The 25,831-nt window shown below is 42.3% G+C and overlaps 1 protein-coding gene across 6 annotated transcripts in view; it reads left to right on the plus strand.

The window, feature by feature from the left end:
- The window catches only part of TBXAS1 (thromboxane A synthase 1), a 243,014-nt gene that overhangs the window by 213,203 nt on the left and 3,980 nt on the right, over positions 1-25,831 (plus strand). For all 6 annotated transcript variants that reach the window (XM_071727781.1, XM_071727811.1, XM_071727805.1 and 3 more), the window contains 3 exons: positions 19,788-19,876; positions 22,334-22,471; positions 25,267-25,429. In XM_071727781.1, coding sequence (XP_071583882.1) covers positions 19,788-19,876; positions 22,334-22,471; positions 25,267-25,429 — 390 coding nt within the window. The remainder of the gene's footprint in view (positions 1-19,787; positions 19,877-22,333; positions 22,472-25,266; positions 25,430-25,831) is intronic.

Genomic DNA, 25,831 nt, shown 5'->3' on the forward strand with positions numbered 1-25,831 from the left:
CCGTACCTCTCCACAGTCTTCTTTAAGTCTTAAAATATTTTTTTCCTACTTTCTTTCTGGCATAAAGCACAATTTGGGAAATCTATTAGAGCTATTCATTTTGTTTCGGGGAGCTCAGGGGTGCTAGAGTTTTATTAACACAGTAGCTCTGCTCAATGGCAACATCTGGTTTTCACTGAGAGTTCTGGGGTTTTTTTTACTCCATTTTCCAGCTGTGTTGACTCAAGTCAGAAGGCAGCCAGCCACTTGTGAAAGTGAAGTCTCCAAACACTTAAAGAGCTGAGGTATCCTTTGAAACTCCTGAATCTTGGAAAATTAGGCAGAATCTGACAATACCAATTTTTCCTCTGGGGGCTTCCAGCATTCACAGTTCTGGTTCCAACCAGGACCAGGAAATTAAAAAGCACATGGAAATTTTTTTAGCGCTTTCATGATGACTGTAGGTTAGATCTGCATGGAGGCAGAAAGTGCAGGAGTGAAACAGTTTTCCTAGGTTATTTTTGTGTTGTCTTGCTCATTTGTCCTGAAAGACGGTTTAGCCTTCTTGAGAAAAGATTTAAGTCAAAAGAATAAAATCTAAGTTGTCTGGAGCCAAGAATGAAAATGCAGCTTGGGTGTCAAGGCATTAACAGTTCATTAGGCTTACGTGTGTCCCAGCAATGAGGCCAGCCAAGAGGCAGGTACACTTCTAGCTTCCTCTTACAGCTCTTATGACACCAGCTGCACACCTGATGGGTGTTATAAATCCCAACCCTTTGGGACTTTCCTTAGCCAGGTGTGGGTATGTGCCTGTGGCTTGAACTCCAACACGGCAGGGAATGAGTGGCCAGAAGGAATAAAATGTGCTACTCCAGCCTGCTTGATGGCTCTTCTGCTCACTGCTCCCTGGTGTTGTCTGGCCACCCAGCCTTCCTTCCCATAGCCTTGCCCTGGCCCCAGCCCTGTTACACCCTGACAAATCTCAGGGAGTGGCCAAGGTACCTGTGAAAGGCTGGAGGAGCAGCTCCCTTACTCATTTGTCTGCCATTGCTTCTGTCTTTGCCTCCTCCTTTCCACCCCATGGCACCTGCTTTTTACTCAGCTCTCCTGTTTTCTCACCTTTCACATTATTAGTGGTGGTTTTGCCTTCTCTTTCTCAGCTCACCATCCTCCATGTGCAGGAGGAAAACAGCAAGCCGTGCAATACAGCCTTGTAAGCCACAAATAACAGCACAGCGAAGGGCAGAGGATGCTTTAACACTTGTCATCTGAAAATTTAATTTTTGGGTTTTTTCTGTGGTTTTTCTAGAGGAGCTCTGAGGTTCCTGTCCCAGTTATCTGAATGAAGCAGGGGGGCCATTCTGGCTTGGGATATGGACTTGGAGTTCAAACTCTACCTCTGCTTCTGTGAACCAAGCCAAGGGGGACATCATCAATGCAGCAGAGACTTGCCCAGCATTAAGCTGGTGTAGGTGGCATGCACTGACCATGAAGCCTCACATTCTTACATTCAAGTCTGTCACCCCAGTTTTTCCCCTATTCTCAACTCTCTTTTTTTTTTTTTTTTAATTTTCCTGAAAACCAAAAAAGCCTAGCCAAACCTAGGAATATCAGCCTACAGAACAGGAACTGTTGAGTTGTTTTAGGGTTAAGTTACGACTGTGTTGTTTTTTTCCATGCATGGATTATTTTTTTTCCTTTCCCAGACTGCTTGAGTCCTAAATTTCCCTTGTAAATCTGCTTTCTGTGCCATCAGTTCTCAGAACAATGAACCACTTGATATACCTGATAAGAGTTAACATGAAAAATGAATAAATCATTTGCTACTCCCTTTTCTTTTCTGCTGTAACTGGGTGTTGGTCTATAAAATGAAGGAAGTTACATTGAGCAGGAAGTTTAAAAATGCTTAGACAGATGTCATTAAAAAAAAAATATCAAAATTGGCTTCCTGCCAAGTGACTGTAATTAAAATTATTCTTCTTAGTGAGAAAAAAGCAGATGCAAAAGGAGGTTTCCTGTCTCTCAAAGTAGGAAATATAAATAACTGTTAGTCTCTCCTTTGTGTGTGCATATGTGCATGCATGTGTGTTTGTGTGAGTGAGCATCTTAATGTAGGACTCTGTTGCTTATTTCTGAAGTGGCTTGTGATTGAAAACTTTAGTCAATACCATGTGGATGGGGGCTTTATTAATCTATCCTTTTTTTGGTCTTGTTTTTAAATTAGATCTTTGTTGAAAAATAATGTGTAAAAATTGCCCTTTCTGTATTACAGGGTACTGAAATGGCTGTTCTTACAGAAAAGAACAGTAAATTTCTGTGTACAGTGTTGAAGGGAGAACAGGATGTGGGTGGGTGTGCACATGTGTATATAGCTTTACACATCATATAGCTATAGCTGATAGCTATATACTTTAGAAACCAATGCAGTTTATGCCATGAAACTTCCTAGTATGCATAGAAATGTACACATATAAAACTGCTTCTATCAGCATAACTTCTTTTTTCCCTGAACAAGCATCTTTAGTTTGATATAATGCCTTTACATTATTCTTTAATTTTGTTTTAATTACAAAGGTTTCCCATCTGATATAATTATACAAAATCGAAATCAGTCTATTAAGCAAATTAGGTGAATCTACCATCAGGGGATGTGCTTTATGGTTCTTTTCTGTCACCACTGTTTCAAAGGGGGCTGATTCCTTTTATTTATTTATATGCATAGATATACTAATGACCTACACAGGCTGAAGAAATTCTCTCAATCTATTTACTGTTGCTCTGAATTTTGTATTTCTGTTTCTCTTTAAAAAGAAGCTCCTTTTGAGGAATTGAAGACAAGGCATGGGCATGTGTGTCAGTGTTGATCCATGGGAACTGGTAGACAACTGGTGGAGCAATACCTCTTGGCAGTTCCTGAGGCTCCTACCTAGTTTGCATTAGTTTGTGTAAAGTGTGTTCCATGTACACATCTGGATGGGACATTGCTAGTTTTAGCAGCCTCATGTTTACACAGTTCAGACCTACCATGGGGTTCTTCCACCAATGTTCATTTACGAGCTTTAGTTATTTCTTTTCTGTATTATAGCATAGCATAGATACAGTTCCCTGACAAAAGAGTCCTGATAATATTGGTTTTTCTCCTCACTGTATTGGAATAAACATGTCCAATGAAAGGAGTAAAACTGTGTTTGTACTGACATGGGTTTTCCTGAATTTTTATCATGCTGTTTACTATGCTTTTTAAAAAGACTATGCTTGAATTTACCTCCACTTGTGAATGTAAGGTTTAGCCCTAGCACCATTCTGCCAATCAGTACTCACCATTCAAACACATATTAAATAGCATATCAATACAGATATGCTATATCAATACAGATAAGCTCTATGCTACACAAATAGCACAGAGAGTAAGTGTGTTGGTGCAATGTCTCAGTTTGATATTAACCACATGAAATGAGCAGGAGACAGCACATAAGCCCCCCAGTGTGTTTTGAGGGTGATGGCCACAAAGAGGCATCTCTCTCCTTTCCCGTGAGTGCCCTGCAATGCAGAGGAATTGCTGAATTTTACTGCTGTTTTCTTCAGGACTTCACAACTACTCAGCTTCTGTTTGTGGGCTGACTGGTCTCAGTGCAGGAAGATATGTGCAACAAGAACCACTGCTTATATTGATAAGCCCTGACTGACCTGAATATCAGAAGCTGGATGGCATGCTGGTACAGTGTGTCCTGACCTTTATAAACGATTTCTTCATCATTTTGGCATCCTTGAGTCATCCTGGAAAAACTTGCCTTGGAACAGACAGCAGTACTCATTTCTGTATTTTGAGCTGCCAGAATATCTGGCAAGAGAGGTAGTAAAAAGAGGTTATGAGAACATCTAAAAAAGAGCAAGTACATGCCTGCTGCAATCAATAGAGCAACTAGCACCCCCTGTGCAGGAGTAGAAGTGACCTGCAAACATGCAACAAGAATATGGAAGTGTATGAGATTGAGGAGATGAGATTGGGTTACAAAAGCTATCCCCAAAAATGTTGTTGGGAACTTTAGCAAGTTTATAACTCTTTCAGAAAATGAAACAGAAACATTTTAAACTCACAATCCACTTTACAAAATAGCTCAAGGCCATAGGTAATCCATCTCTGCCAATCCCAGGATGTCATGAGTAAGCACATGCTTAAGAACTGAATTGCAACAAACCTCTTTGTGTTCTGGAAAGAGATTCTTGTCTCTTTTGAAATCCAGAGGCCCTGTGAAAAGGTAGGGGAGGTCAAATGTACAGCAGAAACAATGGAAAATCCCTTGTTCCTTCAGTCCCCACTCTATGTTCTTCCCGAGGACAGTTTGTCTAAATTGAACCCACGTGGGTTTTCAGTTGCATCTGCTACGTCTACGAGAAGTCCACCAAATGCCCCTTCCAGAGAGGTTCCAGGCAATCTACTAGGGAGGCTTTACTGCTACTTCCATGGCAGGATTGAATGGCCACTTTGGTGGCCATCGACAGCTCCCAAATGCTCATCTGAAGCCTGAGGATCCAAATCAGCAAGATGCTTAACCTCTTGTCTTACTTGGAGTTGCTGAAGCAACTCAGCCTCTTACATGGAGAAGATAAGACTGTTTTTGCTGTTGTCAGCAATGCCCTCCTGGCATTCACAGAATGTTAGGGGTGGGAAGGGAAGAGATCATCCAGTCCAACTCCCCTGCCAAAGCAGGATCATCTAGGGCAGGCCACACAGCAATGCATCCATGTGGGTTTTGAAAGTCTCCAGAGAAGGAGATTCCACAGCCTCTCTAGGCAGCCTGTTCCAGTGCTCCATCACCCTCACAGTGAAGAAGTTTCTCTTCACATTGAGGTGGAACTTCCTATATTCTAGCTTAAACCCATTATTCCTTGTCCTATTACTGGACAACACTGAAAAGAGATTTGCCCCTTCCTCTTGACACTCACCTCTCAGATATTTATAGACATAAATAAGTTCCCCTCTCAGCCTTTTCTCAAGGCTAAACAGGCCCAGTTCTCTCAGTTCTCTCAGTCTTCATAGGAGTAATGTTCAAGTCCCTTAATCATCCTTGTAGCTCTCAGTTGGACTCTCTCCAGTAGATCCCTGTCTCTCTTGAACTGGAGGAGCCCAAAACTGGATACAGTGTTCCAGGTGTGGTCTCAGCAGGGTAGAGCAGAAGGGGAGGAAAACCTCCCTGGCCACACTTTTCCTGATGTGCTGGACACACTTTTCCTGATGCACCCCAGGATAACATTGGTCCTCTTGGCCACATTGCTGCCCCATGGAGAATTTTTGGAGAATTTACTGCCCACTAGTACTCCGAGCTCTTTCTCCATATGGCTGCTTTCCAGCAGGACATACCCTAATCTGTACTGGTGTCTGGTGTTAATTGTACTCTACACTCGTCCTCATTGAAGTTTATGAGGTTTTCCCCCTAATACTGGCTTGGTATGTCTGTATTTGGGAAGATGTGCTGTGGGGGGAAAGGGATGGGGCAGATTTATTAGGGGCAGGTATGTAGAAGACTTACACTTCTTCTACTAATAGTGCCAGAAAACTGGTGTTTTTTCACTCTTTTGCTGCTCCTGCTGCAAATATTTTGTGAGCAGAAAAGGAAAGTAAGTGTGGGGTTTTTTGTTGGCATTTTGGCAAAGAATTTTCATGAGCACAGCTGCCCATTGAAGACATCTGTTTAAGTTCCCAACCCAGGATAACAAGCAGATCTGGGCAAATGTTCGGGGCTATGTTTTTCTAGCAGGTTCACATGGATTTCATAGATGTGTATCCAGGGATGAGGAACAGATGCCCTGGGCAGGCCTGGCTACTGCTTTCAGCTGAAACACTTCTTCCGTGCCCGACACATGGGAAGGAGATTGCATTCCTGAGAAGCTCTTTTGAGGAGTGCTAAGTAAACAATAAATCTCTTCAGAATGGAATTTATTTTGAGTGAATTATCAGGGTTAAAAAAATACCCCGTTGCTTTTAGCTCTTATCTTTGTTTACCATATCGCCAAGGACAGTGACCTGCCTTTGTGCCCTAATGCTGAGCTGTCAGCAAGAGGGACAGGAAATGCTGCCTTCTCTATAGGCTCAGCATATAGGCTTAATGAGAAGAACAACATCTTAGCAGCAGTTGGTGGTTTGGCTCACTTTGGTTTATTCTTTTGTGTTGTCTTACTTCAGCAAACCTAGATAATCTTGGAGAAAGGGCCTTTGTGCCAAGTTTCCGCGCTCTGTAATTTAGCGACCTTCAGATATTTAAACATTATTAAGACCAAGCTGCACTGACAAAAGAGCCTGTATCCTTTTCATTTCCCACTGAGTTGAGCACGCTGCATGTTGTCTGGAGCCTGGTGATGCACAGCCATGAGCCATCTTTCAGCTCAAGCAAGGAGGGACACCAAGCAGAGCAGCAGCTCTCTCCCTTGCTGTGGTAATGCCGGCTTCACAGGAAGCCTCATAACTCCAGGGTCACCTGATTAATAACTCTCCTTTATGAAATAAGAAATGCATGATGGAAACAAACAAAAAAATCAAATAGAGAAGCATTGTTCAGGCTGGAGCAGAGATATGCGGTGTTGCCTTCTCCCAGCAGCCTTCCCTCTGGATTTGGGGGAGCACAGGTCATGAGAGTGGCATGAGCCCAGCTTCTGCACCCTGACACTGGATGCAGGAGCTCGCCCTGGTGTCTGCTTGGGGAGCTTTGGTGCTGCTCCTCTTCCAGAGGCTCCATAGTAGCAGCAGCAGCAGCGGTTTCCCTGCATGGTTCTCTCATAATATGAGAGGGCAGAGGTGTAGGAAGCAGGGAAGACCATCATGGATCCCAACCTCTTTTTGGTGCCTGAGGGCATAATTGACAAACCTAGAAAACAGATCCCTTAAACTTCAAATTAGATCTGTTTTTTTTTATGCAAAAGTAGGCAAACAGTGAGTTTCTTTGCCTTTTTTTTTTTTTTTTTTTTTTTTTGCTGGCGTGTGGCTGAGTGTATAATGCCCATTACAGCTTTTTCCTCCAGCAATTGCACATGGTAAAGCAAAGCTTCAATGGTGGGTTAAGTTCACTTCTTTATTTGCACAGAAGGAATGTAATGTTTCAGTTCTCATAGTCTGTCCACAATTTTGTTGTCCATTCAGGTTTTACCTTTATTTTGTAATTGTTGTTAATACTGTATAACAATCTGGCTTTGACAAGGAGCCGCCCATGCTTCCCTCCTCTGAGCACTCCAACAGTATCCACTCCATCTCCTGATTAAGGTTTACTGGTCTTATTAAAAACGCGGGAGGAGAGGAAGAGTCTTTCCCAAATTCACTTGGAAAGCTGTGTCAGGACTTGACCTTCTGACTGTGAGCCCTGTGGCTTTGCCACACGGCAGCTACTCCCTGCTCTCCTCCTGCCCTCCCAATAATGTGCCTGGAATCTGACCCTGCATTTCCCGCTGTCACGTTGGTATCATCTGGAGATAAATGAAGCTTTTTTTTTTTTTTTCTAACTTGTTCTCCTTTGCAGGCTGTTTTTCTCTTCTGCTTTAAAGAAGAGGCAGTGGTGATGTGGCACTGAGGCAGAGCTATGTACACGCACTGTCTGTCAGCACGGTGTTTGTAATGTACTGGTCAAAGCATCTCTTGTGGTAGAGATGAGACAAGACTCCATTATAAGAAACACAAAAGGGATATTTCTATCAAGTCCACTGGAAACAGGGAGCAAGCCATCATCTTCCCTGGCTCTTCAGCTCCCAGTGTAGTACCAAGGAGCAAAAGCAGTGATGTGCATATGCAGAACACACACACACGAAAAAAAGTCTTCTCACATCCTGACCTAGTTAAATAGGAGTTGGAAGGAATTTTCTGGCTTCACAGCACTAACACTTTGAATCTTCTGAGATATGAAGAGCGGATGTTTTTTTTTTTTAGTTATTTTTATACCATTTGAAATTGATGGATGTGTTACAGAAAATACAAATGCATACATGTGAGTGCACATGAAGGGAGGACAAAAATATTAATACCGATTTCTCTTACTATGCCATAATGGGACACGGGAAGCAAACATTTTAGGTGGGTATGCTTAAAAAGTGCAAAATCCTCTGGCTCTTCTAAGCTGCATCACAAATGCTTTGGGAGCTAAGGCAGGGAGCAACATGAGTTTGCTCTAAATTACACTGGCAGAAGGCAAGTCTAAGTGTGCAAGAGGTGCAAAAGGGAAGTGCATCTACTTGTAGTTTTTCCCAACATCTTTCTTACAAGACATGTAACTCAGTTCAGAATATGATCCCAAATAACCTGCTTTCCAAAATTTTTTCTTCCTAATTGATCCAAACCCCATTTTTCTTTAGCACATTATAGATGTTATATGACTGGGACTACAGAGATGTCATTTAAACTAGAGCAGCAAAGTTGGAACAGCAGCAACATGCTGTTAGCTTTGTGATTATTCTGCTTGTTCATTAGAAAGAGTTGTAGATTTCTTTGTTCTCATGGCACTCAAAAAAAAAAAAGCCCCCTTCACCAGTCAGATAGTCTCTATTTATACATCAGGGTAGGTGTGGGAAGCATGGAGTCCTGTTTTTAATCTGTTTTGTTGTTATTGTTGTTGTTTTTCGTTTTTTGCTTTTTAATTAATTTTTTTCATTTGGAGTCCCACAGCTGTCTGGGCTTCAGCCATAGAGAAGTGTATCTGCATATGACAGCATCAACCAAAATTTATCTTTATTTTCCCTCTCTCCCCCTCACTTCCTCTCTTCCCTACCCCCCTTCTAGTACCAGTAGAAACAAAATGCTATATATAGACTCAGCACTGTTCCCCCCCAATTACTTTGTGTGCATGTTTCAACCTCATTGTGCATCAAGTTCAGCATTTCCAGAGGAGGTTGGATGCTTATTCCCCAACACCCCTCTTGCAGTAACATCCCCCCGAAACACATGCTTCAAAACTCTGGACATTCTAAGAGGCAGCTCATGTTTGTGTGATGTTCTTTCACTTGAAGGTCCCAGTCTTTAAAAAAAAAAAGAATCTGTGTGATTCTAGCCAAGCACTAGCAGCAGATGGCCAAAGGGCAGGCAGGGATGGCCCATGGTGCTCTGTAAGTGGAATATTACCAGCATCCTGCCATCGCACTGCAAGTCTCTGGGTATTTGTTCTGTATTCTGTCAAATCATTCAACACTGAAGCCAGGTGTATCACCAGAATCTTGTCTTTCATTATTATATATAAACAAAAAACAACCAATTAAAAAAAAAAAAAAAAAAAAAAAGGAAAAAGGTTTCTTGTTGAAAAGGTAAGACTGAAAACATGAATCCCAGTTCAGAAGCCAGAAGGCAAATGAAGTTCACAATGTTATTTGTCATAAATCTCATGTGTTTTCCAGCCAATTTCTAAGTGTGGTGGGGCCTCACTCATAATGTTTGAGTGACTGGGGTTGGTAGCACTCTGAGTATGCCTCGCTGCTCTTGTGTGTGTGACAGGCCCTTTGTAGGAAAAGCCTACAGCTGTGCTCCATCTTTGTACTCTCCAAAAACTCCTCCTCACAAATTAGCCCATCTACAGATATCTGTAGATCTTTGTGTCACACTTCATGCTAAAAAGGACAAAGGGTACCATCTTTTAGTAGGTATTTTATATTGGCGAAATTGCTAGTGAACCCCCTGCAGAATGCTGTGGTTTGTGCATTTTTCTATCTTAAAAGTGCTTTTTTTGTGCTTCATGTTCCAACAAATGTGGCACTTTGTGGGTCAAATCTAGGTAGGTATGCCTGTGCTGGCTGGGATCCCCTGTGCCCCAGAGCTTTTGCAACTTGATGCAGGATAGAGCTTTGAAAAAGGAGAAGAAGAAAGGATTACAAACTGGGTATTAAAATAGTGTAGCCATAAGTGAAATGAGAGCACAGAGGTGAGGTGTGTGGAATAACCTCTCCTACAAAAACAGGGTGAGAAAGTTGGGGTTGTTCATACTGAGAAGGCTCCAAAGAGACATTATAGCAGCCTTCCAGTACCTGATGGGGGCCCACAGGAAAGCTGGAGGTGGTGGGACGTTGGCACAGGCTGCCCAGAGAAGCTGTGGATACCCCTGCCCTGGAAGTGTTCAAGGCCAGGTTGGATGGGGCTTTGAGTGACCTGGTCTAGTGGGAGGTGTCCCTGCCCATGGCAGGGGTCTTGGAACAAGATGATCTTTAAGGTCCCTTCCACCCCAAACCATTCTGTGGTTCTGTGATTCTATGAATTATAATAACAAAGTTATCTTTGGAAATACAGAGGTACATGAGCAAGGTGGCCAAGCACTGAGACAGGAAAGGGTCAGGTTCAAGAAGGAAAACTATGCTTGAGAAGCACGAGAGAAAGCACAGCAAATTGGTCTTCACACCAGGATCATTGTGGGACTGTGAGGTAATAAATAAATAAAGGCTGAAACAGCTTACTCATAAAGCAGAAGAAATCATGAGCAATACTTTCCATTTGCCTTCCCTGTAAAGTCTGATATCATCCAAAAACATGCTAGAAATTACCTCCTTCAGATTAAAAATGAATTCTGTATTTTCTCAGTGCTGACCCTCTGACTTTTTCCTGCAGCTTTTTGAGTTGTTTTTTTCTCCCCCTCTCTCCTGAGTTCTCCTGAGGGCCAGCGTTTCAGTGAACTTGGAGGGGGTCCTGACCTGTGGGAGTATGCAGTGCCCCCCAGATCCCTGCACCTCCCAGGTCTGTCCTCAGATGGTGCAGATTGGTACAGTTCCTCTGACTCTGTGATTCTGTGTTAAAGGAGATAAAAAAAAAAGTGGCCTCCTGATTTGGATACTGTTCTTTATAATCTTTTCCAATACACATCTCTAAGCATCAGAAAGACCCAAGTCTTGGTTTCTTTTCTTGTCTTCTCTTCTGGTTTTGTGGTTCTCTTGGACACTGATGATGGTAAAAAACAAAAAAACAAACAAACAAAAAAATCCAGATAAAAAATTAGATTTTTGGGTTTATTTCCTGGAGGTAAAGGCAGGAAGGCTTTCCTGGGGCAGGTCTCGGCTGATTTTTTCCCTTGGCCTTTTTATTTATTGGAAATGTTCCCACAATTTGGGTACAGTTTGAGTGTCATTACAGAGGTCCAGTTGGCCCTCAAATAGCCTACTGTGCCTATCAGTGTAATCAGGACGAAGTCATTGTGTGAAGGAAATCATAAACAGATGGACAGCCTTGCCATGCTGCTCTACAAAGGGTAAAGGAAAGCAAAGACACAAATCAGTGCCAGAACATGACACCATGATGGCTTCACTAAATCTAAGCGTGAACAGGCTTAGGGAAATTTCTGCAATCCCAGATGGAGAAGAGATGGAGTTAGGGAAGAAAAGGAAAGAAACCCTTGAATAGGCGTCTGCCAGGATTCCTCTCAGACAGCTTTATCTGAATATCTAGAGAGGTTTGTTACAGGGTAGTGTCATGGTAGAAGACACCCCTGCTTACAGCCAGCTTCCCACAGGGCTGGGGGTAGTAGGTTTTGGACTGGCATAAGGGGTTTTAAAAAAAAAAAAAAAAGATCCTTCTTGTGCACTGGGGGGAGAAAACACAAAAGCTGTTTGAAGTGCTACCAAGTTTTTTCACATACCACTTGTAAATTGCTTTGTTGTAGCCAAGCAGTCAGTCCTTTCCAGAGGGAGCAGAAGAGGCAAAAGTATTGAGTAGATTTGGTCAGAAGTTTTTTTTTCCCCCCTTTCTCGATTTTTTCATATTTTCAGCTAAAATGTGAGAAGTTTCTACTGGAATAAACTTTCCCCTCATGACTTGTAGAAAGGCCATATGCTACACTGTATGCTAGAAGTGGATTTTTCCTGTTGATTGCATCTATATTAGGTAGGAGGTGCAGCAGTCTCCAGCAAAGAATTGCAGCTCTCACACCAAAAAACCTTCTTTCCTTTCTGTACTTTTAGTACCATCAGTTTCTCAAGGACAGACACCCTAAGTTATGATCTTGGCAGCTAAAAACAAAGAAATCTCCTTTTTGTTTAAGACATATTTAAGTGCTATGCAATGGATTTATTTCTTTTTTTGGTCGTTTTAAGTCTATTCATTGGAGCAGTATTTGCCTGTTTTCTCACAGGAGTCACACTGATGCTGAAAAAAAAATCAGGGAGTTGGTGGGTGCTAAACTCTTGAAGTTGTAAATTGTTGGCCTCAGTCTTCAGCATCTCTGCTGGCCCCTTGTGTATGGGGAGGGAGTATTCACCATGAGCACCTCACACATGCATTTGGAAGATGACCAACTAATTATTGTTTGTTAAATGCTTCGTGAACCTCAGGGGAAAAACAACTACGGAGAGGCAAAGTTTTATTATGGTACTGCACCTAATGTACATAAAATGCTTTCAAGGCATCAGGCACTACATAAATGCTGCATGGTATTAAAACTGGCCTGCCCTTGTCAGAGAAAATAATAATTACACTGAGTGATGGGAGAATCTTGCAGTTCCTTTGTTGGAAAGGTTTGCCTATTTACTAATTCAGAAAAGGTGGCATCCAGCAACTGCTGAAGCCACTGACTCAAGCCCATATTTAAGTATCTACAGAAATATGAATTAACAAATTAATTAATTTTGTGTGAAGCTCTGCTCTCCTCATAGGTTGAACTGTGCTCTCTAAGTTGTATCTCCCCATAGTTCATGCTTGGGGCTGAGTAATTTCTCAATCCATAAAGCTGTCAAGCATATGAGGCCATAGAGATGAAGAGCAACCAAAGAGGACCTCACTACACAGCACATCTGATAGCCTCTATTTGCAGCATGAAAATTCATGCTGACACCTTTCAATTTAAACCTAACATGGTGAAATGAACATTTGGTTAAACTGAACACATGAACCTTTTGTATGCATTTGAAGAAACATCACCTCCATACAGAAAATACCAGCGGCAGGAGGAATGATTAAATTAAATCATCCGGCTTTTGTGTGATACCATAGATGTCTGCTGAGAGGAGAAAAAAAATTCCTTTTCTTTATTCCTGTAGATCTGCAGCAACCTCCAAGGGACACTTGTATAGCGGGAAGGATTAATCCTTGCACGAACTTCAGTGCTTAATGTGCTTTGGACTGGTGACATGCCCTTCGGACAGACCTACCCCAGTTTTATAATTCTTTTTCTCAGCCTTTTGGGCCTCTGGCAGTCTTTTCTCATGTTTAATTTCCTCCTTGCCTCCCTCCCACTGGGATCCTTCACCATTCAGCATTTCTGCCACCCAAGTAGAAATTTTGATTGTGTCACACAAGTGTAGAAAGATACTTTCAAGCCACAGTAGGCTGAGGATAGAACTGAGGGGCTGAATAGTTTTTAAGGAGGTGAGAAACAGGCAGTCTCCATGCCTCTGTTGGGCTTAGCCTGCTACAGTGTCTGGCCAGGACTTACATCACATCCACAAAGAGCTGGACTGAGACTGGCATCTCATACAGGTAGGGAGCCACATCTGGGAAGGAGCTACTCTTCCCCACCAAACCTAAGTCACACAACAACAACAACAAACAAACAACAAAACCCACCAAAATGGTATATTGAGGGTACTTGTATATTAAAAGGTTCTTGGATCAGCACTGTCAGCACACTGGGGACCTCTTCCTTCATGAAAGCCCAAGGCACCCAGTCTCACTTGCAGTTTTTAATTCACTTTTAAGACACCCACTTCTCTTGGCACAGGAATCTGGGACTAGGTAGAGTCAGCAAATTTACAAACCCAAGATTTTTCTGCTCTCCTTTCATTTGTAGTTTGCCTCATAGAGAATTTACTTGGTGATTTTCTTCTCTTTTCCTGCCTTTTTTTTTTTTTCCCCAGACCTTCTACCTGATGGCACTTGTTCTGTTCTTGCTGATCACCATGTGTCAGTAGTAATGTAGGTGGAAGAGAATTTCTGACTGTTTTGGTTGCAGCTTTTGTGTTTATCTGTTTGGTTTGGGGACACTGTTCAGTTTCAGGAAGTATTTTTATCTCACAGAAGTTTCCTTGTGAACAGCAATGCTACAAAGACTTTGTTTTAGCACCGAGAAAGCTACTGACGGTATTTCAGGTCTGTCTTCTGTCAGGAGCTGAAATCTTTGATTCAAAAAGCCGAGTAACATTAAAGAGAGTCAAGACTGGTGTAATCTTATACTTTCTGGCTCTTTCCCCAGCACCATTGGGTACATGCTTTGAACCGCATTTTCCTTTCCCTTACACTGATACATCCCCAGGGAGCTGTGCGGATTTGCACCAAAGTGAAAGAGGGAATTTGGCTCCAAGGTCTGCGTGTAATGTGGTTACCAAAGCGTAACTGGTGCCCCATCCTTTCCCACCACCCCTGAACTTGGCCCACGAGTCAGCACCTGCCTCTGCTCACATGGCTTGCGTGGTGATGGACCCAGTGAGAGGTCCATCAGAACACAAAGGGTGGAGTCGGAGGAAGTGTGAGGGCAACTGGAAGATTATTTGAACAAGAAGCTGTAATGCTGAATTTATTTGGCACTCGCAGTCTTTGGGAGGAGCATGGAGGAATTTGTTTGAGTTCACTGAAATGCCGAGTGCTGTTGCAGCTTGGGGAGTGCCTCAGTGAGCAAAATAATGCTCCCAAACCCAGTGATCACCCACTGGAGGTTGGGGTGAGAGCCTGCGTGCTGCATTTCCATTTGAATGACAACCCAGGCAGATGAGAGAGGTGGCAGGTAACCTGTGTGGAATAAAGAAGTAAAGGCAAAGCTTGGGTGTACATGTTTTGGATAGTATTTGCTTACCCCTGGGGAAAGAGGCATGGGGGAATGGGGCTGAGGACTTGCTTTAATCTTCATTTCTGAGAGTGTGTGACGTGGCACAACGTGCTGGGGAGGCTACCAAGGTGTGCTATAAGGTGTGCTATAAGGATTCAAGAGATCCTAGGCAGCTCAGGAAGCCTCTTGCTGACACATCTTAATCTGGAAATCAGGCTGTTTGTCCTATCTGTTGTTCCTGAACCTTGTTCTTAATTCTACAGTCAATAACTAAATATTTTCTTAGAAGATACCCTTCCTGTAGGCCTCTGTCACTGGAAATGGCCAACATACCGTTGGCAGAGAAATTCTACCTCATCAACTTTGTCCCTATTCCTCTGCCTGACATTGTAGGGAGGGTTTAGTTTTGTGCTTTACAGGTATTCCAGCATGTTGTCATAAAAGTGGTAAAACACGAGGCAAGCTTTCTTTAAGCAAGTTAAAGATAGGTGCCTGTTGAACTATCCCAGCCCTTTTTCCATTCCAGCTGCATTTTTGTACTATCTCTAACCTTTTCTTTCTTGATATAGTTGTTATCAAGGTTGTCATGGGGCAGCCCTCACTTTACATAGTATTCCTGTGTTTCTTTCCTTGCTCCCAGTCTAAGCATATCACACAGGCTCTAGTGCTGTTAGGGGATGAGCAGCTCCTAGAGGTGACTAAAGAGAGGTCGAAGCCCCAGGCAGATTCTTTGATCTATCAGCACTTTTGATCCATCTGATCAAGAACTGTTATTGACCTGTTTGTGCATCTTAGCTGTGGCTGTGGTCTGAATACCTCTTTTGGCAATTTGAAACAGGGGTGGGTGATAGTCACCAGGGATGTTGCTGTCTTGTTTTTGACTGACCACCTCCTATCCTATTGCCATCCAAAGTCTTCATTTTGGGGGAGAGACGATGTGGACTGTGTAGCTATGCATTGACAGATAACTCATGGATCTGCATCTGCACTTAACTAGATCTGCACATCATCTCTGACGTGGACATTGTCCCAGTTACACCTGCCCATGAGGCATTTGATTTGGATTTCTCAGAAACCACAGCCAGTTCAGTCTCAGGCCATGACTCAGCAGTGCTTGTCAGGAGGAGTGTGGTCTCTGCAGCCTTCTCTGCTTCCAAATTGATTTCAGGTGCACGTCACACTCTGTCAGCAATGCAAAATAATTTTCTCTGAATTTTTTTTTTTTTTTTTCCATTTCTGGCTGCTGAGCACCACCAGACCATGACCAACAGGATAAATAGAAATCTTAGTCACTGGTGTGTACTTGGATTACCATTCTCAAAACAGAGGTGGTAAAGGAGGATCTGTGCATCTGTGCCTTGCTCGTCAGCTACTTTGAGGAGAAGTTAATATCTTGTCTTAAACTGTCTCTGAAGATGGGTTCATGCTGGACGTTGTATGGAAGCAGCTGAGGTGCAGGCATATGTTGCCTTCTGCTGACTTGGCTCTGGTGATGCTAACCACAGCCAGTAAAGAGGAGCAAGCAACTGGGAACAGTAACATCTCAAACTGCAGCAGAATGATTGGCCAGACCCCTCCTGTCAGCACTTGGATTCCTTTCGTGTTCATTGAGGAATTAAAAGTTAACTGAGGGCGGTGGCAAAAAATAGGTCTGCCTGTCTAGAAAATGCTAAAGCCAATACTGAAAAGCAGAGGTGGATCTGAAGACATATATCTCTCTTGGAATTTACATGGGGATTAAAACACTCATCATCTTTGTAGCACACAGGCAATTTTATAATCACTGCTGCTACTTCACCTCAGGGTTCTCTATGGGGTGAAGAATTAGTTTTCTACCTTTTTTTAATGAATAGAGGCCTAGGATTTGCTGTCACTCATAAAGGCCAAACTAGAATGCTTTCTGGACCTCAGAAGTGATTGAACTTGTGGGATGGGTGAGGGTGTACGACCATGCCTCCAGAAATCAAACCAGGAAAACATGCATGCTCAGAAATGCCACAAGATGTTACATGGCCATTTCACTTCCATCTCAACAGGCAAAGATACTAGAAGGCTGTGCAATGCATGAGACAAACTGCTGTGCACAGTAGTGGCTGCAAAATTAAAATATAGGATGTTTTATTACATTCAATTTGGTGCCTTCTTTCAACCCCCACATCTTTACTTGTTACAGAAAGGAATCACTTTCTTAATGAAAAAACACCCAATCTTGCGTACAAGGCAATGTAGATGTTTTTTCTTTGCAGGGGGTTAAAGGGGCATCTTTGCACAACAACACCCCCCACCTCAGCAAAACTGCCAGCAGTTGGAAGAATAAACAGGGACATTTAGGGGAGAAAATCATATTTAAGTTCCTTTGAAATGTGCTTGGCTAAAGAAATATTTTGAAGAGAGGGAGTGGAAAAACAAATGGAAAATATTTTCTTTGAAAGGGGAAAAAAAGCAACAAACTGTCCTTCCTAAATAGAGATACTTGGCTGGTATGTAATTTACTCAGCCATAGGTCAGACCTTGCAAACAACTACTAAATTAGGTCCAGCTACTTTGATGCTAAAAGCATGGAAGTGCCAATAATTAAGTTGCATCTGACGTAGGAAATGACTGATGTATCTGCCATGCTCACGATAGCAGAGTTCACTGTGCTGCCATTTGACTGACCCCTTTTAGTTTATGTAAGCAAGAGGAATTTTCTTCTAAGGAAAATCAGCTGGTTTTTGCACCTTTGTTTTGTTTTCTGAACTGCTAATCCCCTGAAGGTATAGAAGCCATTTGAAAGAGCAAATCAAAGCTCCCATAATTTAGTGTTATATTATTTGTTGATGTATGGTTTGATTTAGTGGCTACTTATTATATCAGGTTACCATGTAATTATCTTAATTATTGACTCCAGAAGTAAGTAGTGGGATTATGAGAGAGACGGGAAGGCCCAGTGGAAAGAGTACAGCTCAGAGAATCAAACACATCATGGTGTGCTTTTGGCTCCACCATCCATTTACTCTGAGCCTGAACTCTTCACTGAGCCATCCTGGCCATGAAATCAGAGGAATTGCAGGGACAGCATTCAGATGCTGACCCAGGATTCAAAGAGCTGTGCAACAGCAGTGAAGAAAAAAAAAAAAAAAAAAAAAAAAAAGGACAGAGGGGAGTTCTGAAAGAGATGTAAAATTAGCAGGAAAAAATTAATACACACCACAGCATGCCTTTGCATCAAGCTTGGAGCACTGACATGGTCACGAAGAAGGACAGTTTTGCCATGAAGGCCTGACATTTGAGTCTGATCACAGTTAATTTCCAGGCTCTGCTACTGATTTCCCATGCAAAATCAGGGAGCCCTTGGATTCTTTTCTCTAAAGCAAAGACGATAAAATTCATCCTCCTGTCTTTGGTTTTAGCTTCGCAGACTACAGGAGCACAGCTTCTCAAACGGCATTCAGCTGTGGTTCTCATCACATTGTGGCCATTTGTGGCTTTTAGTCTCCAAGTCCTTTGCCTGATAACCATCACATCAACTGAAGCCAAAGGTATGAGTTAGCAGGCACTACTGCAATATAAAAGGCTGTCAGTGCAGTTTATACTTCCTGTATTGATAATATTTGACAAATACTGACAAAATACTTCATCTATTGACAAGCTGAGTTGCATTTTTTCCCTAATAGAGGAGCAGACACACTGGTCCTGCTCAGCCTGTGCAAATTACTTTCTCTGTGTTTGCTTTTCTTTCCTGAGCCAAAAAATGGGGATAATAGAATGTATCTATTTCCTTTGTAGAAAAGATCACTTAATGTGAAATGGTGCATGGTGGCTTAGTGCTGAATAAGTGGGATACCCTAATCCAGCAAGGTATCCTCGTTCTATTGTATGCCTTTTCTGCATACCATCTGGAGTTGTTCTCTGCTTAGTATTTTCAGTATGTACCATATGTTTTTGCATGAAAATTCAATAAAATATGCATTATACATGAAAAGTGCTGTAGTAAATAAAGGAAGGATGGAATCCAGCCCCCTTTGTGAACGGCAGGGGCCCCAAATCTTCATAAAAGGTTTAGTCTAGTCTGACGTCTGTGCTTTTCTCCAATTTACTCTGTGTCAGTCCTTAGGAGATGCTCTAATTTAAAACAAAACTCTTTCCTGGTGAGGTTATTAGATGTACTTTGGCTGCCCTCTGCTGAAAGCACTGGACAAGACAGGGAAAATGTCCTTTTCCCAAGGAAAATAACAGTGGGAGAAATTCTCTGGTTGTCAGTGCACTTAGTTTGGTGTCTGCGGGCAGTCCACGGTTTGGTGTCTTTCACTGTGTGTTTGCTGCCTGTCAGAGGGCAGAGTCTTATGAGCTACAGCCCTGTTTGGGTTTTCATGCCCACCAGTGGTTGTCAAAAGCTTGGTGGTTTTGTAGGCTTATAAAAACATGGGCTCAGGCTTTGCCTGACACGGAAAATTCAGCAGCGTCACACAAGGGATGGCCACGGGAGGAAACAGACTTCTCTGGCATGACTGCAACCCTGCCAGGTAGGATTTGAGTTCTACCACAGCCTCTCTACTCAGCAGAGCAATTTGTCACCACGTGCCATTCCTCATCGGGGTGCCAGTGTCTTCCAGTGCCGTCTCCCACTCCTCTGAAGGCATCACAGCACTGGCACTTTGCTCTGTTTCTATAGCTGGGAAAGGGCAAGGGGTTTGCCCCCAACACTGAATTGAAGGACTTGCCATATCTCGGGAGCAAAGAGCTCCTGGTCTGCCACCGTCTTGCCTTTGAGAAGAAACAAGGGTCCTCTGCAGATTTTGGTGGGTGTATTAAGCAATAGCTCTGTTGTAGTTATTAACGCTCTCTGTAATGCCCTGGTTTTGATGCTGCCTGACAATTTGGTTTATTATTATATTTTCAGTTGGGCTGCACACCAAAGCGTTTTGACGATGGTAGGAATGTTATACACATATTTAATTACTGCCCACATTTTTGTGTAATTTTATCATTTACTGTTTTAGATGAGACATCGAGTTCTGCAGGAAAAATACCCAGTAAAAATAGATTATTTAAAAGCTAATCTGAGATGGGTTTGGCACTTAAATGTCAGAAAATGTAATTGTTCCTTTCTGCGTGCCTTTTCAGATGGTCCCTGATTACCAAAATGTGCAAGAACTCCCTTATCTGGACATGGTGATTGCGGAGACATTGCGCTTGTACCCACCTGCATTCAGGTACCATTTTTTCCCCCTTTCTGATTCTACATGGTAGATCCCTAGCTCTATAAAATGGAAATCTGCTGTTGGAAGACGACTATGCCCTTGGTCTCTGTGCCAACATCAATACTGCCTGTGCATTTGAAAGATATATTGTGGCTTTTGAAGAAAAAATCTGGCTAATACTGGTGTTTCTAAAGCAGCTTTTTAGAGCAGACTGGCCAAGATTGTTTCATCACTGTTCTTCGCATCCCCTCAAGGTTAGAGGATGGAGCCATTTTGCAGCAGGACTGGCCTTAGAGAGGCAGATGGTGCTGCTTCCATATCTCATGGGCATCAGAGATATGGAGCAAAGACCTATCCTTGCCTGGTGGTCATTCAGGTCCTGATCAATGGAAAAATTATGAATTCAGAAAGTATACTATTCCATGTGTGTTTAAAGTATATTATTCCATGTGTGGAAAGTATATTATTCCATGTGTGGGCCCTCACTCTTGGTCTTAGTACTGTGTGATACTAATTCAGCTAAGCTAATGGCTACGTTACATTTTGAAAGTTCTACCCCAATTCCTGCAAGACTAATTTCACTAAGTCAGATTGATGAAGTAAAAAAAAAAGGAGAAAAGAAATCAGAAAACTGACAGATTTCTGAGATACCACAAGCATCAATGCAAACTTAAAGAATGAAACTTTTCAAAGTGGTCAGCCAGTTGCACTGCTTCTCATAAAAAAATAAAGCCCAGAGAAAAATGAGAAAGGAGCCAAAGACAAGCTTGCTATGAGAGTCTTTACAAAATTTACCCCCCAACAGCAAGAACCTAAAACACCTGCAAGATTGTTCAGAGAGTAAATTTCAAAGGTAATTGCTCCTGTATGAGATGAGTGGGCTTTACTATGTTATAGATGGTGTATAAGAGGACATTATTTTGCCAGTTAAAGTGTCATGCATCTTTGATTTTCAGCTGAAACACTGGGGAAAAAATCAGTGTTTCCCAGATGGAAGAATCAGAATGGAGCAAACTTGTTTTGAAGTTTCAGTTGGTGTTGGTGGTGTTTATTGATCTGGCTTTTACTCTGATGGATGTGGAATGGATAGGACAGCCCAGTGCCTCAGAAAGATTCTAATTACCTATGACAAGGAAAACGCTGAGTTAGGGGAAAATTCAGTAGCAGCCAAGCTTATTATAAAATGAGTTGTGATTTTGATGGGTTTGTTTTGGTTTGGTTTTGTTGGTTTTGTTTGGGGTTTTTGTTGTTTGTTTTGCTTTGTTTGTTTTGTTTGGTTGATTTTGATTGTTTGTTTGTTTTTAAAATGGACTTGCTAGCCAGAGAACTTTCTTCCCCAGAATTTGTTTCCACTATCACCAAGTTCATGGAAGGATGAGAAGGATGGCTTTGTCAATGTGTTTTTTAGCATGTCAGTGTTTGTTCCAGGTTTGAAATCTCTGTTGTTTATTTACCTATGAGAGAGAGACAGGTGACAGGGAGAAAAGAATATGTTCCTGTAATGATACCAGATTGACAGCCCTGGAACTGAAATATTTGTTCAACTTCAGAGGCACAATTTGGGAAGCAGCAAAGGAAGCTCCTGCACATTGTCTCACCCCTGTGATCCCATCTGGTGCCAGGAAATAGTTCCTAGGTTAAGGTAGCAGAGCACCCACCTGGATCTGGGCTGATCGGGGGTCTGTAGCAACCAAAAGATCTAGATCAGGATCTACCACCACACATGCCCACCCTCACACTATTTTTTTCAAGGTTTACAGACCCAAGCTCAGCTTTGGCAGGTGGCTTTTCTAAGTCTTACTGTCACGATGAGTTTTCTAAGGACAGTCCTACTCTGTCACTTGTCACCACAGGGTGGGTGGAAACTGGAGACTTTCATTGCTAACGTCATGCCTGCTTTGATGGGTGTATGTGAAAGGCAGTTTTCCAGGGCTTGTGAACTGATTGTATTTCTGTACATCAGCAGCAGAACACTTAGCTTAAAACCTTCCCTTTCTAAGTTTCAGGTGCTGTCCCAATGTGAGGGAGCGTCTTAAATAAATAAACTCAAAACCAATATTTATTTTTTCCTGAAGGAAATTCGGTATTCTCTTTCTGCCAGGTATTAGAGATGACTGACATATATCATCTGCAGTTTTCATTAAAAATGAGTCTAAAAACCACCATTAGCAGCAAAACTGCAGCTTAACAGTTAACATTTTGGAAAACCACAAGCAACCAGAAATGCTTTGCTGTGAAAAGGGTAAAAGTTAGCTGGCTGGGGTGGAGTTGTGTGCTTCTAGATGGGGAGAATTGTAACCTGAGAAGACATTATGATCAGCAATTGTTGCTGTGTTTATCTTCTGGGAAAGTCTTACTCCCAGAATTGTGGAGTCAGTCTAGCTGAACTGATGGAACTTTTAGAGTTTCCCTCCTGATGTCTGTTTACCTTTAATAATCATCTGGGATACCTGACACTTACTCTTCCAGGTTCACTCGGGAAGCAGCTAAAGACTGCATAGTGCTGGGGCAGCGTATTCCAGCTGGGGCTGTCATTGAAACTGCAGTTGGACATCTCCACCACAACCCTGAGTTCTGGCCAGAGCCCGAGAAGTTCATTCCTGAAAGGTATGTGGTATAGTGCTTCTATTCTTAGGTGGAAGTGCTTATCTGGGACTGTTCAGATCAATGACCTGCTTCAAATGCTGTTCCATACGTTAGGGAGAAATAATGGAGACTCCAGATCCTGCTGCTCCCTCATAGCCACAGTCACCCACTATTCCCCCAAAGCAGTATTTCCACTAAGAGGACCACAGTTTAATCGAGATTAGAAAATATGTTATTTCTACCAAATCAGACAAATGGTGTTAGTGGTGCCTCCAACAGAAGGTGCAAGGTTTGGTCAAGGTTGAAATGTGTTGCGGGTTTTCAGACCTGTTCCCAAATCAAATGCTGAAAATGAAATTCTGAAGTGAGATGGCATATTCACTGGCACAGAGGTACCCAAGAAACTCATGAAGCTCCTGGCTGGTTTAGAGCAGTCTTTTCACTTGAGATCTTGTAATGGTGTGGGTACACTGCAAGTGGGCAATCTATCCCATCTCCTGCTGGAAACTTGTTCTCAGTCCATAAGTTTTGATCCTGGGTTCTTAGCTCTGCTTGGCAAGATGTACTTTCACATGGAGCATTTGTCCTCTTCAGCTGGAGGAGGACACAGGCAACCTGTGGTTTTGTACCCTGCCCTATCTTACAGATGCTGAGTTGAGCTTACAGGGAGACTTTCAGCTTGATATGGTGGTGTGTGGAAACACAATTTAGTTTAATGGGCATCTATATTTTAAGCTGTTCAGTAGTCTGCTGCATTTTAAGCTACCACTACGTTGAAAAGTCTACTAAGATAAAAAATACATGCTCCATAAACAACTGGGTGTGAAGCAGGCAGCTCAGAACCATCTTTGCTAGGAAGACCACACAGGTATCATGTAGGTGGGTTTGCTCCGTGCTCCTTTTGGAACAAATCTTGGCATAAACTCTGTGAGGTACCTTAGGCCATGAAAAATAGCAATGCCAGGGTTAAAGAAGTCCAGAGCTTTTACTGGGGAGGATTTTTGGAAGTAACTAGAAGTCTGGGGTGGTTCTTTTTTTTAGCAAGGCTTATCTAGAAATGCTGTCTTAATTGTTTACTCACCATTTTAACAGTAGTATCAAAGAACATCACAGGGTAAAATATATCATGGGGGCTGCAGTTGCCTTGACTCATATGGTGCTGTTTGTGATGAATCTGAGATTAATTCTCTTTTGAAATTTCCCTGGGGAAGGAAGAATCATTAGTAACACTTTCCCCAGCTTGTATCAGTTGGTTATGTTAGTAAGAATTGTAAAATAACACTCTAATAAAAATTAAATTAATTCAGCTGCAGCCTTTTTTTCCCTAATATGTGGCTGTAAAATCTGCTTCAGGAAAAATACAAGAGAGAATCTAAATTTACTGGAATAATATATAGGGGTGAGCAAGGCAAGAATTGCATTAACCTGTTTGCATGGGATATGCAACAGTGCTTAGTACATGAGTCAATGGTCCTTCAGTCTCAAATTATAGTACTTTCTATAGTACTTTCTGCAGCAGTAACCCAGTCTTATTTAGGTATCTAAACATGGTGAAGAGTGTAGCAGAAATATACACTATTATTTTTTTTCCAACCCTAGAAATAGCCTGTATTGCCTCCCATCTCTTTCTACTCTGCATGAATTCTCTGTGCCTTAGCAGTCTACAGTTCTTGCTAACTGTGTCCAAGAAATGAGAGATTTTCAGGGATGACCATATACATGAAGGAAAGAAACTTTAACCACATACAGAACTGGAAAAGTATATCTGGACTTCCAGAACAGCTCAAATACTTTATGACATGGGAGGACTGTGTAAATTTCCAGGGTGATATAATCACTGTAAAGCTTTTCTTGCTGTAAGAAACCACTCTGATAATTGACTCAGCACAGGCCAGGGTGAGCCTCACCTTACTCATTATGCATCAGCCCTAAGAACTTGCACTGACTCAGACTCCATGCTCTTGCTTGTACATATTCTGTCCAGTAGACATCCGTCTTTGCAGATGTTGGCAAACAGATTTTACTTTATTTATTTATTTATTACTTTTACTTTATTTCATTTCAACTGGTGTTCAAATAGGAATTTTGTTTTCTTCCTTGGGGGTGTGTGTGTGGGGGGGTGTGAAGCTAATTTCTAATGGGTTAATAAGCTAGCTTGTTGATGCAGATCTGCATACAGCCTGCCACATTGGACTCGGGTACTTCAGCTCTATGAACAGAACTGTCTGTAATTTCAGTTTCCCAACTGGGAACCTGGTCTCTTTGGGCCTAGAGTAGAAAGCATGGCTGTACTGAATTGTAATAACTGGCTTCCCTGGCCTGTCCAATCCCATGAGGTGCCATCTCCTCTTGCGAGCTTCAAGGAGAACTTAACTTCCAGGATTGCATCTATGGTGCACAGCAGGGAAGTGCTCTTGCTGATTTTAGTTAATCCACATGGCAGCCTGTTAGTTTCCACCTAGCTGTTACCTCTCCCCCATACATGCAAAGGTCTACACAGCATGTCTGCCTCTCAAGTTATTCTTCTGATCGTGGCCATCAAATGAAGACAAGTCATTAAAGACAGATTGGAAGTAATACTAATTGTATTACTAATGTCCTCTCCTGGAATCACCAGCTGACAAAGGCTGATGGCTGTAAGTCAATATCTGTTTACTTAAGAGTGTCAGCCTGATCAGGACATAATATATCAACAGTCCCCTTGGCCTGTCCATGAAGACCAATTAAAATAGCCACGTTTTGAGATGTAAATGAAAAGCATGGAGTCAGAAGCAAAAAGCATTTCTTGAACCACTTTCCATCTTTGCACCTTCTAGGTTTACAGAGGAGGCCAAGAAGGAACGACATCCCTTTGCATACCTGCCCTTTGGGGCAGGACCCCGTGGCTGCATTGGCATGAAAATGGGTTTGCTGGAGACAAAAGTTACTCTGCTGAGGATCTTGCAGAAATTTCAATTTAAGACCTGCCCAGAGACTGAGGTTTGTGTATCCAGAAGCTTAAAGGGCATGCTTGTCAACTTCAAGGAGCTGACAGTGTTTCCTGACAAGACAACTGACTTGCCTTTGCCACTTCTTTTGAGAAAACTGCTACAGCAACTTCCATAATAAGGGACATGGGGCCTGGACTCCAGGTTTTAATCAAGATATGATTTAACCTTTGTGATTTTTCCGTCAGAATGAGCAGTTACACAGCCCTGTCTTAGGATAGAACAGGGTACTGTCAAAATATCTTGATTTAAACAGGGTCAGAGTGGGTGTACCTCTTTCGTGGGATCCCACCACTTTGGTAAATGCCTGTTGCTGTAGACATTGCACTTGCACTCAGCAGCTCTGGAGTTTACAGGGTTAATTTCTTTCTGTTCAGTTTTACAGTATACCTGG

The sequence above is a fragment of the Heliangelus exortis genome, chromosome 1 (assembly GCF_036169615.1).
Source record: "Heliangelus exortis chromosome 1, bHelExo1.hap1, whole genome shotgun sequence".
Lineage (NCBI taxonomy): Eukaryota > Metazoa > Chordata > Aves > Apodiformes > Trochilidae > Heliangelus > Heliangelus exortis.